Below are 19623 nucleotides of genomic sequence, written 5' to 3'. Positions count from 1 at the left end.
TCCCACCCACCTCCTGCTCAAAATGGATAGTCTATGATTTATTCACAGAACGGGAGAACTCTACAACTCCAAACCTGTAGAACAATACTGTGGTTTAATGGGACACTCTCCCCCTCTTAGTTATTGCCTTCATGTGTGCCTCAGTTCCCGAGTACCCGGTTCCTCTAAAGTGGAACAGCTTCCTGTTAGCAGTGCCCTCGGTGCCACACCTGCAAAAATATTGTGAGGGAGTAAGGCTTTAGCAGAGCACAGTGTAGACTTAAGAGCTCACGCATCTCACTCTGAGTACAGCATGAATCACACCATGGCAATTCATTCAAATGTAACGAACGTGGCTCTGACGTGGCACGCCACCGGGAAGTTTTTAGCCCATGGCGTGGGGTCGCTTTGAGTCCTACAGACAGTGGCAGGCCACTTTCTGGTTGATTCAGTCCATTAGGCCGGAGAGCAGAGTGCAGGCCCCTTGACTCAGTAACCCCCACACACACACACACACTTTCACACACACACACGCGCGCACACACACACACATCACGCCGCTCTGCAGGGGGGTTGTGCTCGTAGCCGTCTGGTGGTAGTGCACCATCTCACTACATTGAGTAAAATTCAAAAGCTGGAGCTGCCTACTCCTTTAATCTCTATGTCTCAAAAATCCACTTGATATGTTTTTGTAGGAGCTGGATATGAAGTACTATGATTCCAAAGCAGACCTGGACTATGTGAGTTATGACTATTCAGTTTGCTTCTCTAACTGTTGTAAGATTTCAGTACATCGAACAGCTTTACATACAGTTGCAGTTGCAAATTGCTAGTTTTATCTCAATAGCTTGACATTTTAACAGTGCACTTCTCAGTCATTACTGCAGTAAATTACCGTTATGTGTTATTTTTGCATTTACTCAACGAGTACCCAAAGGCACAGATGTTTCACAGATGTCCAATTTAAATCTCTCTCTCTCTCTCTCTCCCTCTCTCTCTCTGTCTGTTTTTCTCGCTCTACATCTGTAGTACTCCATGGAGGGTGAAAGCGAGCCATCAAACTCGTTGGAGTTAGAGTTTGTTTATGATCCAAACTTCAAGAACCATGTCAATTATTCATTCACAGCAGTACAGATCCCCACAGACATCTACAAGGGTGGTAAGGACGTAATGTGCTCATTTCTGATTCAGCACTATTAAACAAATGTTCATGTGCAAAGAAACAGAAACCTCATTTAACATCTGTAAAGACGATAAAGCTTTCTGACTTATCACATATTCATATACAAATCAGCCATAAGGTGGTTATAAAAGGATCATTTCCATTTCCAATTGATCTATGGTTTGCTTTTGTTGGACAAACAGTCTGTTGTACGTACTTTACTGTATTAATGAGACATAAGGGCTGAAAATAAATAATACAAACACAGAGCACCACCACCAGAAAGGACAAATGTCCCTGTTCTTGTAGCGCCGGTGATTCTGAACGAGCTGAACTGGACGCAGGCTCTGGAGAAGGTGTTCATGGAGAACAGTCGGGAGGACCCTGCCCTCCTCTGGCAGGCCTTTGGGAGCGCCACAGGGGTCACCCGCTACTATCCAGGTACGTCCAAACCTAGCCATGTTGCAAACTCAGCCCCCTTTATAGACCCTTTCAACAATAAAAACAAAAACAATGCTTGAACGTTCTATTTTGGCCCCAATCTACTTCCTCTGCATTAAGATAACATATGGAATATTAAAAAGGAAGCCTTGTGGGGCCAACTATGATGCTGATAATGGAACTCTCTTTAAGGGTCCATAAGGCATTTTGCAACGTTTTACCCAGTTTTACCATAGGGTTGTTTTTTTTAATAACTTTTGCAGTATTTAGCTCTAGTTTTGCACCACAGAGTCATTTCTAGAGCCATTGTCCCCAGACAGTTGAACACAGAGACAAGAATAAATTATTCACATGTATGTGTCCTGAATAATTCATGGAGATATTTTTATTTCCGTGTCTTCAAAGAATAGAACAAGCTATTTTACATACTCAGAACAATTGCTGATGAATGTCCTCAGCTGAACGTAACGTGTATCGATCATAATGAGTAATGTATATAAAGTCAGCTGTATGCACATATCCTGATCATACTATTCTGTGTGTATATCAAGTGTATTGATTATAATATTCAGTGTGTATATCAACTTTATTGATCATAATATTGGGTATGGATATATATCAACTGTATGCATGGCTGTGTGTCCAATTCACGTCCTATTGCTGTTGACCTCCCTAGCTACCCCGTGGAGAGTACCTGACAAGATTGACCTTTATGATGTCAGACGGAGACCCTGGTGAGCATGCCAGATGTGCTTGATGACTGTCATGTGATAGAGAATGGCGTCTCTCTCTCTGAGACTGTAACCTGAAACAGAAATGATGAGGTTTATTCTTTTGCTCTTACCACTCATAAGTGAGACAACCATGCAGCCATTGTGATGGTCACCATGCTAACAACATGTAGATGGAAACCTCTACAACTGAAATGCCCTTTTGTATGAAATTCAGTCTGATGTAAGGATACGGAAGAACTTGTTGTATATATTCACTTCTTAAATTCATTTTATAAACTTTTAACTGTCAAATTGTGGTTGACGCAATGATTATTATAAACATTGAGTGTCCCTGTGCCATAGCTTGCCATGGGATCATGGACATGCAGAACCCATTATGTTAATTAAATGTTTGATGGATCTGTAGGTGACAGTGACATACCGTTTTCATGGTTCTTATATTGCTGTACATTGCTGTGTCACATGTAGATTTGACTGTATGTGAGCACATATAAAACCTCAGTCTGGCAAAATCAGTCTCTTAACACATTTTGTCTAATGCAGTGGTTCTCAAACCTTTTCTGTCATTTGCCACTTTGGAAGTGGGGATTTTTCAAGGCCCACTAGACCCCATCAACCCGGCAAAATGGAAACGTTAAAAACCATTTTGGTTCCACATTACATTTCCCGGCTCAGTCTACTGGATCAGCTGTTATTTTGATTCATATGTCGGCCTGTTTATGACTCCTATGTTTGTGTGTGGCTATTTTGTTTGGAATTTATGAAAAAAAGAAAGGCATTATTAAAGATAGGCACAAAAAAAACAAATGTCCTCCTGTTCATTGCGTCCCACCTGTCATGTCTCTATTCCCCACTAGTGGGGCCCGTCCCACACTTTGAGAACCACTGATCTAATGGATGTCCAGCTGTGAAACAACATTATTTGATGTTTGATTGTTCATTACGCAGGTACATTCAGGGAGCCTCATCTCCAAAGGACATGGTTATCCTGGTCGATGTGTGAGTATTATTTACAGACGTTAACACAGAGTAGTGTGTCTGGGTCATTGTGGTACTGTGCTCAAAACCTTTCAGCAGGGCAGTTTTGAACATTCAAACAAAAGATTCCGTTTCGCAGTCATTTAAGGTTCTAAAATTCCAGTGTTGAATTCAGTAAGGCCAGATTTTATTTAGAATGTTCATTTTCCAACATTCTCATCACACCGGTGTTATGGTAGCTGCAAGAGCATGATTTGTGACTGGAGGCCTGCAGGGTCAGATGTTAATCAGTGACCCCTCCATTGATGACAGGAGTGGCAGTGTGAGTGGCCTGACCTTAAAGCTGATCAAGGCATCGGTGACAGAAATGCTGGACACACTTTCAGATGATGACTACGTCAATGTGGCTAGAGTAAGTATGCTTTTGAGTTGACACTGAACAACATACCTATGGCTATGATATAAGTAAGAAAACGAGGAATTGACACTTCTTGTTTTCCCCCAGTTCAATGAGAAGGCAGAGCCGGTTGTCCCTTGCTTTGAGCACCTGGTGCAGGCTAATGTACGCAACAAGAAGATCTTCAAGGACGCTGTCAACCAGATGCAGGCCAAGGGTACCACAGAGTACAAGTCCGGCTTCCACTTTGCCTTCGACCAGCTTCTGAACGTGAGTCATCACTCTAGAGTGCTCGAGCTGGAGCTTTGCCCCATATATAGCCTTTTCCAGAGATGTGTTTCCTCTGCTCAGGACTGAACTATTACTAGATATCATTTCCTGCGGTAGCTTCCATTTCCTGCCCACTGAGTTGAAGCTGTTTTTCCTTTTCTCTTGTGTTCTTCTACGTCACCCTCCTCCCTCTTATCTGCCTCTTTCATCTACAGAAGACAAATGTGCCACGAGCACACTGCAACAAGATCATCATGTTGTTTACGGATGGTGGAGAGGATCGGGCGCAGGACATTTTTGAGCAGTACAATTGGCCTAACAAGACAGTAAGTGTCTCAAGTTAGAGGTGTTCTGGTTTGGCCCAGGGGCTGTAAATGGGCTTTTGTTGGCTGCTTCATGATGAAGGTCCACTGTGCACTAGACTAGAGCATGTAGTCATGCTGGAAAGGAACTGTAGGCACTGAAAAAGAGATAATCCAGCCAGGTGACATTCCAGTCACATTTGGTGTCATATTAAGATGAGTAAATAATTGTTACTTTTTTACTCTTTTCTTTAACCCACCCTGGGCTTTCATAAAAAAAAAACAGATACATGAGCAGTGATAATTGCTGAGATAATTAGTGCAAAATAAATGTGTTTCATGCACCTCATTTGTTTTCAAGGTGCGAGTATTCACATTCTCTGTGGGGCAGCACAATTACGACGTCACACCTTTACAGTGGATTGCATGTGCAAATAAAGGTAAGAGTATGTTCTGACATCTAGTTTTATATAGTACCAGTGAAGCATCTGTAAATAGGTAGAGGTGGATAGCATGTGTTGCTGGCCTCCTATTCCCTAGTTTGTCCCCTTTTAATGCCTCATTGTCTTCTCTCTCTCTCTCTCTCTCTCTCTCTCTGCAGGATACTATTTTGAGATCCGGTCCATCTGTGCCATAAGGATTAACACACAGGTCAGTGTCCCTAGTTCTCATCATGCTGCTGTTCACAGGGAAACATGTGTTCATATTTGAACCAGACATGCGGACTGCCATATAGACCCTTTCAACAATAAAAACAAAAACAATGCTTGAACATTCTATTTGGTTCCCAATCTACTTCCTCTGCATTAAGATAACATATGGAATGTTAAAAAGGAAGTCTTGTGGGGCCAACTATGATGCTGATAATGGAACTCTCTTGAAAGGGTCCATACATTCTCAGCATACCACCTGCTCTCTCTCTCTCTCTCTCTCTCTCTCTGTTTGTGTGCATGCTGTGTCGTCCCACATACCACACAACCACAGATATGTCCCTGGACACTGCTGTGTCCTCGGTATGCATACAAAATTCCAGTATGACGACATCCCCTAAAGGATGTATATTCAGACATGACTTACGGCACGCTTGCTTAGTATTCAGCATACTCCTCTTCTGTCCGCTCTGACTACTAACTAACTCGAGCCAGATGCTAAGTCTATTTGCATATCCTTGATTATCATTGTATGCCTAGTTGGTTGGTGTTTCTGTGATTAAAATTCTAACCCTTTGTCTAGTTGGTTGGCGTTTTTGTGATTATAACTCTTTGTTTAGTTGGTTGGTGTTTCTGTAATTCAAATGATAACCCCTTTGTCTAGTTGGTTGGTGTTTTTGTGATTAAAATTTCCACCCTCCGGTCTGGTAGGAGTATTTGGATGTTCTTGGGCGTCCCATGGTCTTGGCTGGGGATGACGCCAAGCAAGTCCAGTGGACCAATGTCTACCAGGATGCACTGGTGAGTGAGATCACTACCTTATTAGAAGGGGGTTGTGTCATGCAACCTTTGGTGGTAAACCACTTACAGTAATTTTTTACTTGAGTGTTTGTCTGTATGTGTGCGTGTTTGCGTGTTTCAAGTATTGTTGATATTTGTGGAATGAATGTATATTTGGAGAGCAGAGTAGTGTGATGTCTCTATATGGGAAGTACACAGTCTGAGATATAGCTGTGTTGCTGTTTCCAGGGCTTGGGTCTGGTGGTGACAGGGACCATGCCTGTATTTAACCTGACGGTGGAAGGTAACTCACAGGTACTGGAATGTCTGCTGCTCAGACTCGAGGAATCATGTCTGCTAACTGGCTGATGGAGAATGTGATAGGATTTATTTTGTGATGGAAGTGATTCTGTGATTGATTTAGGGATCAGAACAAAATAGGGGTGTCTCATTTTTGGAAAGCTAGCAACATCCAAAGTGGAGATTAACTAAGTGCACTTTTTATTTCATTTTCTCAGAACCAGCTTATACTGGGAGTGATGGGCATAGATGTGCATCTGGATGAACTCAAGAAGCTTACTCCTCGCTACAATGTGAGTATATTACTGTACATGGTCTCTCATTTATCACAGTGGCAAGCTAATTCTTTAAACATTCATTCCTACCACTTTGACTAGTACTTACAAGTAAAATACAAGTAAAACTGTTATCCTCTATTAATAGTATTGACAGATGCAGTAGTAATTCCTAGCTAGGTCTCTTCTGCACTGTAACTTGAATCCAAATCACTGCAATATGACCCCTTAATTGATCATTCCCTTACTGGAATAGTTTATCTTGCCAGCTGTGTGAAAGCCAACGTGAATAAATCGTCTAAATCTGCTTTTCTGTCTGTTCTGGCAGCTTGGAGCTAATGGATATGTTTTTGCCATCGATCAGAATGGCTACCTCCTCCTCCATCCCAACCTGCAGCCTAAGGTGAGTCATAGCTTTCGGTTTTATCTGATGAGCTCAGATCAGTCATCTGTCACTGCAGTACTGCATTCTCAACAAGCTCAGAATGTCCTGTTAATATAAAAACTCATTATTTCCCTTGATACTTGATGTTTTTATTGTTGTTGATATTATTGTAATTGCTATTATTATTATTATTGTTATGCTTAATGTAGGCTTTTCAACTTGAAACTATTATTTTAAACTGATGTAATGTCCATATACTGTAAATTGCTTTGGACTTTTTGCCTGATCAAAGGCTGTTCGTGAGACCTCCAGTGCTGAGTTTTTACAGTACATTGTGATATTGACTGTGATTGAGGTCAATGTCTTTAATTTGATGCATTTTTACGGCAACACTTCCACAGTTATGCATTTTCTCCATACATTCACCATGATATTATCGACAGTTTAATTTATTGCTGATCAATGAACTCACGTGCTGTTCAGTGACGTGTTACTGCGTTACATGTTGACTTGCTTTCTGCCTCCAGGCCATGGACCTCCCTGAGCCAGTGACACTGGACTTCTTGGATGCCGAAGTAGAAGATGCCAAAAAGCAGGAGGTAACAGACACATTCCACTGTGTGTTTGACAGATCACAGGACAGAATGGTGAATGACATTGAAATGTCCATCTTTATGAGTAATAATAAAAAAAAAAATACTGTGTTTACCCATCAAGATTCGGAGGCAGATGATCGATGGGAAACTGGGGCAAATGACAATTAGAACACTGATCAAATCGGTTGATGAGGTAAGTTCTCAGTCTGTTTCTTTGTACATATTGATTACTTTTTTGGAGTTCAATAAACAGTATCTTGTAGACTTATAAAATATAGAAATATAAAAACAAATGTTTGTTCTGTTACCATAGAAATACGTTGATGAAGCTGAACGGACGTATACCTGGACACATATCAAAGACACAGATTACAGGTAGGCTCACTCACATGTGTCTATGAAATCAACTCTGTTGTTACAATGAAGCTGATGCACAGGTATGCTTGGCCTAGTTTGATTGTTTAATCAGTGGAGAAAGATGTGAAACACGCAGGAGTGTTTGACTCAAGTTGTCTCCATTTTTTCCCTCTTCTTTTCTCTTCAACCTTTTCATGCTTCAATTGCACCCCCTGCAGTTTGGGCCTGGTACTGCCACCCTACAGTGAATACTACCTTCAGGCAGACTTGAGCGATGTGATTTTACAACTGCAGTGTGAGTATCTGACTGAGAATCCATAATACACGAGTATCTGACTGTAAGATTCCCTACATGAATATCTGACTGATTGTAAGATTCCATACACGAGTATCTGACTTTAAGACTCCCTACACGAGTGAGTATCTGACTGACCTTAAGATTCCATACACGAGTATCTGACTGACTTTAAGATTCCATACGATTCCATACAGCCGTATCTGACTGACTTTAAGATTCCATACATGAGTATCTGACTTTAAGATCCCGGATTCGAGTATCTGACTTTAAGATCCGATATTCGGGTATCTGAGTTTAAGATTTCCTACACTGCAAAAGGCTTCTTGCTGCAGTATCTTTCCTCCACCTTAGACTGCAGCAGTACAGTGTTATTATCCTCTGCCAGTGTTTCAGTGCCGTGGCTATTCCACAGGGAGGCAAAGTGAGGATTTAGGATAGCATTTCCATTTGCATACTCATTGTGCAAAACGGCTCATGGGGTGGGGTGAAGGGGGTCATCTGTTGTGCTGCATCTCTTATCATGAATTAACTGATATTGAATTTATGCCTGGAGCTTTTGATATTCTTTGAAATTTAAGGGAACACTTACAGTTTTCCACAATTGTTAAAACACATTTTTTGAAACTTTCCACCTTTCTTTTCTACATTCTCAAACTACATTCACAGAGTGTCTGACAGTTTGAATGACACCTTGAATTTCCCCTAGGGATCAATAAAGTATATTGTCTATCTATCTATCTATCTATCTATCTATGACAGTTCTTGCAAAATAAAACAATCGCCTCAAAAGTTTTACTAGTGCTCAGAACCAAACAGTGTCAGAGTACCGATCCAGTGTATGATTGAAGTGTTCCCTTACTTTTTTTGAGCAGTATAGTTTTATCAACAGCATCACGAATGTTAGACACATTAGGTGTACAATAGGTAAAGAGCCTTTTAACAGGACGTAGAGCTAATGAACTACACTGGCTTGATTCTGAGCTGACCCTCATTACCTTTGTTTGTCACAGATTTGCAGTCTTTGCTGCCAAACTCATTTGAGGCAGGCGGACATGTTTTCCTGGCACCAAGGTATGATAGCCTGACTATCACCTTCATTGAAAAGCAGAAAGTACAGAACATTGCATGTAGTGTGGCGTTGTGTGTATTATGTATACGCAAATGTGTTATGGGTAGAGCGGGGTGCCTTTAATCTGTGTGTGTGTTCTGTGTGAACGGATTGTTCTTCTCCCAAATTATTTTTCTCTCTCTCTCTCTCTCTAGGGAGTACTGTCAGCGTCTTCCCATTGCAGAGAACAACACACAGTTCCTGGCAGACTTTATCTCCTTTGTCGTGAATCTGAGACCAGACTCAGAAGACTGTGAGTCCCTTTCAGGTTCCTCCCTTTGTCCCCTTGGTCTCTGGTGGATGGTGAGCTAACTGTGCTGTAAGGCGTATGTCACTGGCGTCATATTTGAGGCCCATTCTGCATAATTAATCAGTGACCGTTTTTAACCCTTAAAGGTGTAGGTTTTTGAACATTCTAAGTTCCGCAACAATTGAAGGTTCTAAAATTCTATGTTGAATTCAATGAACCCAGATATTCTTTAGAACGTTCATTTCCCAACATTCCCGTCACACCGGTGTGACGGTACTCCTTTAAGGGTTAAGCTGTCTTTTCATTTAGTGAATCACATGTTTTCCAGCACATTTGATGCATACTTTCAGACATTACAGTAATATACCATTACATTACCAGAGACCAAAGCTGCACTGAGAGAAGGTGTATCTTAGAAAGTGTTTGTGGAAACACCGTGCAACGTTAAGGTACAGCCGAAGATATAACTATAAATGACGCTGCATTTTGAAAACTGCTGTCTTATTATATAAAACAGGGGCGTCAAACATAAGGCCGAACAGGCCCATCAGCAGGTTTCATACGGCCCTCCAGATGTTTTGGATAAGAAGGGAAAATTAGGGAAAAACATCCAGCTGTCAGTTGTTCACATCCAGTTGTCTTCAACAATGTGTTATAAGCAATATCTCTATGATATGATAAATTGATTAAGCCTAGCACTACAAAGCATCCTCAGGAAAAAAGAAGCAGAAAAAATAACATGGAAGTAGGGCATTTCAAGAGAGAAAGACAGCAGTACATTACATATCAGTTTGATATGACAGCAGTACATAATTGTGTACTTGTTTTCTCATAAGTGATATACTGTAATCAAACAACACTCTGATACCTATGTAGACCATGACAATGATGGCCCCCCATGAGGTGTCACTACCTCACTCACTACCTAATATGAGTTTGACACCCCTGATATAAAGCCTTGCTGTTCGTTCCTTGCTTGTGCTGCATGTTGGTAATGTTTATGTGCTGTTCTTTGGTATCATACTAAATGGAAAACATTCTGAATAAAAGTCAAGATGTAAATGCCGCTGGAATGTAGTTGTGAAAACTTACAGAACTCAAATAATTGGTGTGTGTGTGTGTGTGTGTGTGTGTGTGTGTGTGTGTGTAGGTAATCAAGACCTCATTCACAACCTACTTTTGGACTCAGAAATCATGTATCAGCTGGCTACAAGAGTGTGGAAGAGCAAAGACCTCAACACGTAAGAGACAAACTTGTGCTCACACTTGTGCTTATCATCATACCTATTGCATTCTTTTTACACCAGTGACTGATCTATGGATGTTAACATTATTTTGTAGGTATGGCTTCCTGGCATTGTTTGCAGCTACAGACAGTGGAATCACACGTGTCTACCCCAAAATGTGAGACTCACTGAATATTGCTTTCACTATTGCTAGTTCACTTGTTCAATTGGATGGAAAAACGAATCTACACATTTGATACACTTAAATGGACAGTATCATTTAATATTCAGTTTCAGCTATACAATAAGATGTTTAAGTGATATTTTCTAGTGCATGACTGCCTAGTGCTTTGTCTCATAGATGGAGCTTGTGATCAATATACACTATATAGGAGCTTGTGGTCAATATAAACTCACTGATTATTGCCCAACAAAAGCATGTATTGTTGATGGTATTGTTGATGGTATGGTTCATGACGAGAACGTGTCTTTCTAGGGCCGCTGATTCATGGGAGGAAGACGCAGAGCCCTTTAACACCAACTTCTACCGACGTAGCCTCGACAACAAAGGCTACATGTTCAAGGCTCCGTCGCGTGTCTGTGAGTCAGATCACTCTTCGGCTCATTAACCTCCAAGCGTAGCTCTGTCCTCAGGCAGTCTGGGGTCAAGACTGAGTCATCGATTCAGTTTGATGGCCTTTGTCTTGCAAGCTCAATTTGAGATGTGAGATGTTATGCAATGAGCAGATCCAATTGCTCTCAAAGTAATGCGGGTTGCGTCATTAATGACGTTCGCGACACAAGCAAATGTCTGTGAAGATGTTGAAAGTCCATTATCCATATGGTAAACACAGTGCAGTGAACAGTTGTCAGTTTTGTCAGTGATACTTAATCGGTTTTATGCAAGTGTTGCTTTAAAATTATACTTACTTGTGAGCTCCCAGACCAATTATCATGCCTTACACTGCTGTCAGTTGGGCCCCTGTGAGTTTTTAATTGTAGTGGTAGAGTGAACACTCATCTATGCTTTTTAGAGAGTGCACAGAGTATTGGATGTGCCTACGCACAGTTGGACGTGTACAGCTTTGACTCTGGTGTATTTGTTCACTCCACAGCCATGGATGATCCCCTGACCTCTGAAAATGGCACTGTGGGCATTCTGGTCAGCACTGCAGTAGAGGTGACCGTCGGGGCTCGGACTCTGAAGCCTGCAGGTGGGTGTGATGGAGGACCTGTCAAACGGTCCAGTTCTTGGTTTAACTGGGTTAATTGTGTCTTGTGTGTGCATTGATTTCATTGACCACCCTTCTGTTTTTCAGTGCTCATGGAAATTCACTCTGAATAGTCTTGTGCTGTTCCTGTTCTTTCCATATGTGATCTGATTTATTGAACTTAGACTTATTTGGGGCTTACAGTGGAGCCCAAAGATGATACAAGTGGTTTTAGATGTACTATTGCTTGGATAGCAAGTAGGCTGTTTTTGAGTGTGCGTCCTTCTAGCAACATGTGTATAGGATGGCACCATGTGATGATGGGACCAGCATGATAAGAATGACCGATTAGGCCATAATTTAACTTCTTTACTAACTGGTTCTGCTTATTTCCTGTTGGGTTTCTCTTGACCAGTGGTGGGAGTGAAACTGGACCTTGAAGCTTGGGTGGATAAGTTCAAGATTTTGGCCAGCAATGTGTCAGACAATCGTCAGGGCTCTCATAAGGTAACCAACGCTGACTTGGCATTTCCCACACAATAACCAGTTCATATATGTCATAATATACATGCTCTATTTATATAAGTGCCTCAAATGGTTTAAAAATGCCCACCCACCCTGGTGAATTTCTGAGTTCTGATGGTTGCCTTTGGTGAGATATTTCTGTTTGACTGTGTGCAGTGTGGGCCTTCCAGAAGCTGTGAAATGGACTGTGAAGTGAACAGTGACGTAAGATGCCTAAATATAACTCACACATACAGTACACACAAACCCACTGATATTCTGATAAATGAATGTGACCACTGAATTTGTCCACGCTGGCTGCACATATCTCTGAACTGTGCCTCTTACTGTCCCTAGGATCTACTATGTTACCTGATTGATGATGGTGGTTTCCTTGTTATGTCCAATCAGAGAGATCACTGGAAAAAGGCAAGTTGCCCTAGCTGATGAAGCTAATTATGGTGATCAGTGGTAGTGGTATACAGTAGTTGCAGTGTCATAAAAGTCTCAGGCACCTTACATGTTTTGTTTCAGCAATGCTATAAGGACCATATTGTTTATTTCTCACTTTCTTGATTAGAATATGGCCAGAGACCATAGGACATACGTACGCAGTAGGCCATTTAAACACACATAAATGTAGTTTTTGTTCTAATAATAATAATAATAATAATAATAATAATGCATTTTATTTATGGGCGCCTTTCTGAACACAAGCACAGAGAAAACAAGCAATAAAATAACATGATAATACTATTAATTAAAAAGAGCAAGAGAAAGGGGTGGGGTCAATAAAGACAAGCAAAATGCCAAAAAAAAAAATTAAAGAGAGTAGGCCTGTCTGAAAAGATGAGTTTTTTTAGGTGAGATTTGAAAGTGGTTATGGACGTGGAGTGTTCAATGTAGTTGGGCAGAGAGTTCCAGAGGTGGGGGGCTGATACACAATGTAGTTTTTGTTCTGATACCAGTCCAGTTTCAGTCTTAAGCTACCATTACATTTGTTGTTTTAGCAGTTTTATAATGATCAGTCACCCAAAGGGGAAGCTCTTGATGGAGCTGTTGTTCCCCACCCAGGCAATTGATGGGCATGCCTGGCCTGCTAGAAGCTTCTGGTAGATCCAGCTACAATGGGGGTCTCGAGATCAGCTGCTGACTTGTGCGTGGCTCACCCTAAAACTGACACTGCGGCGTCAAGAGCATTTTGGCTGGGCGCAAAGAGGAGGAGCCGCCTAAAAAAAGGACTGTACACCTCCGGTGACCCTCCTATAGTATTCCCCGGTGGTAATACAGTGTCAGCTTGCCTCATCAAGGGCCTTTGGCCATGCATTTTCCACTTTAGGTGAGCAATGAACTCTTCGAGCTGTAGCTTTTCATTAAGATCTTCGATCTGTCAAAGTGTCATCATCTTCCTCCCAGTTCTAATACCAGTGTGCAGAGCCAGAACCAGTGCCAGTGCCAACCTGGCTTCAGCTTCCCCTCTGTGAGATTGAACATTGCAAAAACAATCAATCGAATGGATGCAAAAGACTAGAACCTGAACCAGAAATGCACATTTTTCCGTTTTTTATACTCCCTCTATCTTCTGGTTGAATTCTAATAAAGACAATGTGAATTAAACATACCTGGTCATCATAACATTGCTAAAACAAAAAATCGAATGGGTACCTAACACTTTTTCACAGAATCGTTGCTCTTTTAGATCACCTGTGTGTTTGTGTGTTCCCCAGGTGGGGCTGTTTTTTGGCGATGTGGATCCCTACCTGATGCATGCTCTGTATGAAAGCTCCATCTTCACCCGTCGCCAGACCTTCCAGTACCAGTCTGCGTGTGAGCCCATCATCAGCGGCCACACGGGGGCAGCACCGAGGGGCATCTTCGTGGTGAGACGCCACTTTCTGCCTGCATGGCATTTTTTACTGAAAATAGATCAAAAGAAAAGACATTTCACAGACTGGTGTCATGGATTAAGTCTGTTTGATGAATCCGGAATAAGACCAACAAAAATATTAAGGATATTTTATCTAATTAGTTTCATTCACTGGTATGGTCCACAAACGATATGCGATGGGATCTGGAAAAGCCCCACATAACATGGTGAAATTTTACCAACTTAAGAATCTGATATCATCCTAGCAACTTCCAGGATTTGGCAAGGACGTATCAGAATCTTACGTTGCCGAAATTTCACTGAAATGGAGAAATCAAAGATTTTTGATTTCAACATGTGATGGGTTTTCCCAGATCCTGTCCTTCATGATGGATGGATTGATTTTGCTGATTCCATAACAGATGTGTCAGATGCATTTATACAGCACCCTGATTGAGGTCAAGCGAGATTAATTGTGAGATGGGAGTGAAGTGAAATGTTCTTTTCTCTCCACCTCTCCCTGTGGAAATTCAATGCCTCCTTGGTCTGTGCATATCTGTCTTTCTCTGTTGTTCCTCAGCCCTCCATAGCAGACTTTCTTCGGCTTGCTTGGTGGTCCTCGGCAGCTGCATGGTAAGACCCTACATATGAGCACTCTCCACATACACAATCAGCACTTCAGAGGTTGACAAATAAACATGTAGAAAGTGTACAGAAGTCAACTGTGGCCTGAGATGACATGTCACCCCACTGAAGTAAACTGTCGCATTCATAGGACTCTACTTCAGCAGCTGCTCCATGGACTTGCCTTTACCAGCTGGTTCAGTGCGGGTATGTATGTAACACATAATATAATATAATTGCCTTGGTAATGGTAAATGTTTTGGTAACCCCTTACTTGGACAGTTCTCCCATAAAGATATGAAAGATCATCTGTTAAAATTTGTATTAAAAATTGATGATGAACAATTACTGAACCATCACCAAACCAATTATTAAACCAGTCCCTGACCTTAACCTTAAAGGTGCTACATGTAAGAACGACCACTAGCGTTTAAAACGGGCATTGCGGTCCAAAATCAAAACAGTTAAAGGCATTAGGTAGGCTAATCTGGCAAACCAAAGGTTGAAATGCTACTAGCTGTGCGATTGGTAAATTGGCAGGGGGTGGAGCAGCAGGCCAAAACACAAACTCAAAACAAACAGTATTTGCAGGCTGCAAATGGAGGTATGCATTGTGAATATCCTAGCTGCACCATCGTTGTCAGTGAAGCCAGTAATTGAAAATAACATGTTTCTTTCATCTCTGATGGCATCTTTTGCAAAAAATTGCAATTGCAATAAATCAAATATGACAAATAAATGTAATATATCATTTTTAATCATAAACTGTAGTTAACAGTGTCAACAGATTGACAGTTGATAATATGAGCATCTGTAGTCTGTGCCCGGACTACCTAAGTAAAGCGTCACCCATATTTTTGCCCAGGTACCTGGGGTGTATGTGTATGTCAGTGTGATGTCACTGTAGACAGGATAAACATGGTGAGTGAGTATATGTATATGCATGTGTGTTGGTGCAGTACAGTAGTTTGTGAGCAAGTTTGTTTTGTTTAGATGATGCCATGGCTGACGGCTTCGACCCAAGAGGAAGCACCAGCTGTGTGACCATCCAGAGCCAGTTCTACTTCACCAACACAACCAACACCTATGACATGCTGCAGGACTGTGGGAACTGCTCAAGGTGTGTGTGTGTGTGTGTGTGTGTGTGTGTGTGTGTGTGTGTGTGTGTGTGTGTGTGTGTGTGTGTGTGTGTGTGTTACTATGAGTGATGAGCATTATACCATAAGTCATACTCTAACATGCTTGATGCTGACATGTATTTCTTGAAGATTGTTCCACTCCAAACGGATCGAGAACACCAACTTGCTTTTTGTGGTGGCTGAGACTCTGCCCTGCGGCACCTGCGAAGTGGAGCGACTGACCCTGCTAAAAACTGAGTGTATCCTTCCATCATCTTAGAAATACCTGCAGCAGCCCTACACCTGAACATGGAACAGTCATCTATGGGTGGTTGAGCTGGCATTTTCCTGCTGAATTGACACACACTCATGCACAACCTGCAAATAGTCACTGATTCACTTAAGCTAAAGTCCTTTTAGGCAAGTCCCTCCACTCGGCGGCCATATTGTAACGCATTTTTGGCACTTATCGGGCAGCTATTTCGGCAGAAATGTGCATGAGCAGGGCTTCACGACACCAACCTTGCTCCAGCGGCACGTGATTGGCACAATGTATTCACAACACACCACATGATAGGCATAATGTATTCACGTGTCGACTTTTTTGCCGCGGAAGGGCCGGGATATGTGTAGACAATTGCCATACTGGCATTACAAACTAACCCCATGCATGTCTATGGAGGAGTTTTTCAGTGCTATGTCTCTTCATTAGAAAGTCTCTGCTTAAGCTCTCAACGACTCAAATCCTTAGGGGTCCGTATAGCTGCATTTGTGCTGGCCACCGTGGTGTCCATTTTGTTGTGCTTCCTCAATCTCTTCACTCTAGTTCAGGAAGAGAACCCATGTGAAGTCCTCAACTCATCTCGTTATCGCAAAGGTCCTACAAAGTGCTTTGACTACCACATACTGGTAAGCCATCAACAACCACATTTTACTGTCAGAAGTATCAACATCGCTATCCACAGTTTCCCAGGATAATAGCCATGCAGTTCCCAGAACCAAATGCTGGAATGTTTGGACAGCACAGCAACTGACAGAGGCATATGACGTGTCCTGTTAACAGATGCTAATGTTTTTCTCTGTCTCCCTTTCTCTCCCATCTTACTCTCCCTTCTTTCTCTCCCCTGAAGGAGAACACAACCGAGTGTGGACGAGGCTACTCTCTCCATGCCTCATTTGCTGTCCTCATATGGGTGAAAATCATTTCATATTACCTCACTGTCGGTTCTTGAATGGAGGCCAGTCATGGAGAACTGTCATCTGTTTTCCTTTGGCTTTTACATTTCCCATTGTGTCCTCCTCTTTTTTGTAGACGTCAACAAAACTCTACCTTCATCTTTCAAGTCTTTTTTAGACTACCATGCACCTTGCCATGTCTCTTCTTCTCCAGTCCAGCATTGTCCACATGATCTTATCTGAAAGAACTTTTACAGAAAATGTATGAGTTGAGGGGGAAAACATAAAATGTGCTGCCATATGTGTTACTATACTCTGAACTTTGCTTGCCAAATTGAAAACGTTTAAGGGAAAAGGGGATGGTCTGTAAATTGTCATTAGCAAGTCTGCCTATGGTTATGAATAAGCATCATTATAATAATAATATATTGTGCATTATGCATATTGTGCAATCATTTAAATTATTTATTTTTGGTTGTAGTTCTAGAATGTGTGGGTTTTTTTTCAGCCAGAAGGTTCGCCAATGTCTGGCCACAGTAAGGATTTTTTTTGTTTGTACATTTTCAGAAGTGGGGGTGAGGGGTGGGGGGTGAGCGTAGTATTTTAAAATCTCACCCTTTTTTCTCCAGACAGTCAATTGCCTAGTGTCTCTATCCTATTATTTTTGGTTTAAAAAAAGAAACAGATTTGTGAAGAAGCTGAAAATATTTTTGTCTCATAGTTTTTGCAGAAATGTTTCTAGAATGTTTCATAGGGCGTGTACATAACGTCTGCCTGGTGTGCCACCCAAACGTGCCTTGGTGCACTGCTCTCCCGTTGAATGGATGTGAATATTGGCTGTGTTAATTTGGCTTCCGGAATACTCTGAGGACCTTGTTCACCATGAAAGCACTTTGTACGACCGCTAGTCACAGCTGTACCTTGTGACAAAATCAGTCCTAGTCCATTTGCTAAAATTACCCAGGACACCGAACACCTGGATATGTGTATTTCCACCCTTCAAGATATACAACTGTGTCTACAGGACATACAGATGAACAAGAAAACAAGACCTGGTGGACATTTGGCAATCGTGCAAATGTTATGCCTCAGAAGCCATGCTGAGGGCAGAGTGTGTTAGATTGGAGTGATGACTGGAAATGTACAGTAGTGGCTGTGTAGCCCTCGCTTGTCCAAGGAAATGGTGGATTCAAGGTCTGTGTTTCCCAATAGAAGCACAGGACCCTTCCTCTGGGACAGCAGAATGGACCCAAGTCTGATTTTTGTTTTCATTTGAAAGTAGTATTTGTTTGGACTGTGAACATATGGATATATTTGCTGCATGATAAATAAGGGAAGAGGTCTGGTATGTTTAGATATTGAGAAGCACGTTTTGAAGTTACACTATCCACTATTTCCAGAGATAAATCGTGATAATTTTTCAGAAATGTTTTCTTTTAAAGGAGGATCTTAATTTATATTGCACAGTGTGGGCCACCTTTATGATCTGTAGTAAAAAAGTGCTTTGTAAGGACTCAGTTTGTATCTTGGGGCACTATGTTTTACCCCGGGTGTCATGTCTACTGCATTTTGACTGACTGCAAGTGTGCTACACTGATCAAGATGGCTGTATTGCATGTTCTGGATACAGATACAGTGAATTGCAAATAGTAATGACCAAATCAGCTTTACTGTTTCTAAGCACAGTGTAGCTTTGTTTAAATATTACTGAAAATGTATCTATGTGTTCTGAATCTAAAATATGGATGGGGATAGACTGTATTCCTGTGTATTTTGAGAATATAGTATAAAATGTCAACACTAAGCTGAGATAATGATATCTACAGGTGAGAAGTTTATAAAGGCTAGTGGTATATAGTGGTACAATTTTAAGGGACAATTTATTTTAAATTATTCTTTGCTCTTTAACCTTGGCTGAGCGTTTGTGTGTGATATGTGAATATTCAAACTGTGACCGTGCGTTTGCGCTTGTTCTCTTTCGCTGATCCCTAATATCTCATTCATACGGAAGATACATTTTTCTATAAAGGTTTTCATTAGTGTTGTATGCAATTGAAGATTTGCGGGGCTCTTTGTCCCTTTTTGTTTATTGTCCTGTTTTTAATGATGTTGTTGTTTGTAAAGGGACACAGCTCCTCTTTTCAGTCTTCCGTCTCACTTCGATTTTTTGTACAGAGGCACAAAACAATGGAGGAAAAAGGCTAAATTTGTAACATAACGTGTAGGTCACAACAATGTTTATAAGAGAAACTGGTGATTTAAAGATGTCATATTTTTCACTTCAACCCAGATGAAGTGTGTTTGTTCATTTTGGTCTGCATTTCTTTGCTGTATACACACACTCAACAACAGGAGACATACACACAAGAAATAACCATCAAAAGTATTTAATCATTACCAGGTCCTACATGGCTGCTGTAGCCAATCATGTGTGGTTTATTCTTCCCTGGAGCACTTTGACTCAGACTCTCCACCTCACACAGTCTTTGACAGTCCTCCAGCTTTTTCCTCAGACAAGGTGAGACCTGCTGTTGGCTTTCTCCCTCTTCAGGTGCTAAGCTCTCATAACAGTCAGGCAGAAGAACATACTCACTCTCTTGTTCTAAATAGGTGCAAAGCTCAAAGCTGTATCAAC

The 19623-nt window shown here is 41.4% G+C and overlaps 1 protein-coding gene across 2 annotated transcripts in view; it reads left to right on the top strand.

Annotated features, from left to right (window-relative positions):
- cacna2d2b (calcium channel, voltage-dependent, alpha 2/delta subunit 2b) overlaps positions 1-19273 on the top strand; it is a 30809-nt gene extending 11536 nt beyond the window's left edge. Inside the window, exons 5-38 of one of the 2 annotated variants that reach the window (XM_048254440.1) lie at positions 675-719; positions 1009-1138; positions 1451-1582; positions 2259-2316; positions 3265-3315; positions 3607-3706; positions 3800-3961; positions 4177-4287; positions 4625-4703; positions 4865-4914; positions 5625-5714; positions 5943-6008; positions 6212-6286; positions 6597-6671; positions 7181-7252; positions 7371-7442; positions 7563-7624; positions 7825-7901; positions 8915-8975; positions 9168-9265; positions 10413-10503; positions 10604-10666; positions 10985-11088; positions 11604-11702; positions 12115-12206; positions 12381-12428; positions 12561-12632; positions 13931-14083; positions 14651-14703; positions 14846-14901; positions 15688-15814; positions 15963-16072; positions 16639-16721; positions 16943-19273. In XM_048254440.1, the coding sequence (XP_048110397.1) occupies positions 675-719; positions 1009-1138; positions 1451-1582; positions 2259-2316; positions 3265-3315; positions 3607-3706; positions 3800-3961; positions 4177-4287; positions 4625-4703; positions 4865-4914; positions 5625-5714; positions 5943-6008; positions 6212-6286; positions 6597-6671; positions 7181-7252; positions 7371-7442; positions 7563-7624; positions 7825-7901; positions 8915-8975; positions 9168-9265; positions 10413-10503; positions 10604-10666; positions 10985-11088; positions 11604-11702; positions 12115-12206; positions 12381-12428; positions 12561-12632; positions 13931-14083; positions 14651-14703; positions 14846-14901; positions 15688-15814; positions 15963-16072; positions 16639-16721; positions 16943-17044 (2919 nt within the window). In that variant the 3' untranslated portion in view covers positions 17045-19273. The remainder of the gene's footprint in view (positions 1-674; positions 720-1008; positions 1139-1450; positions 1583-2258; positions 2317-3264; positions 3316-3606; positions 3707-3799; positions 3962-4176; positions 4288-4624; positions 4704-4864; positions 4915-5624; positions 5715-5942; positions 6009-6211; positions 6287-6596; positions 6672-7180; positions 7253-7370; positions 7443-7562; positions 7625-7824; positions 7902-8914; positions 8976-9167; positions 9266-10412; positions 10504-10603; positions 10667-10984; positions 11089-11603; positions 11703-12114; positions 12207-12380; positions 12429-12560; positions 12633-13930; positions 14084-14650; positions 14704-14845; positions 14902-15687; positions 15815-15962; positions 16073-16638; positions 16722-16942) is intronic. The other variant, XM_048254441.1, reaches the window with a different exon arrangement.
- The last annotated feature ends 350 nt before the right edge of the window (positions 19274-19623 follow it).

Source organism: Alosa alosa, chromosome 10 (assembly GCF_017589495.1).
Source record: "Alosa alosa isolate M-15738 ecotype Scorff River chromosome 10, AALO_Geno_1.1, whole genome shotgun sequence".
NCBI lineage: Eukaryota > Metazoa > Chordata > Actinopteri > Clupeiformes > Clupeidae > Alosa > Alosa alosa.
The sequence above is the reverse complement of the archived record's forward strand: the minus strand, read 5'-3'. Positions and strand labels throughout refer to the sequence as shown.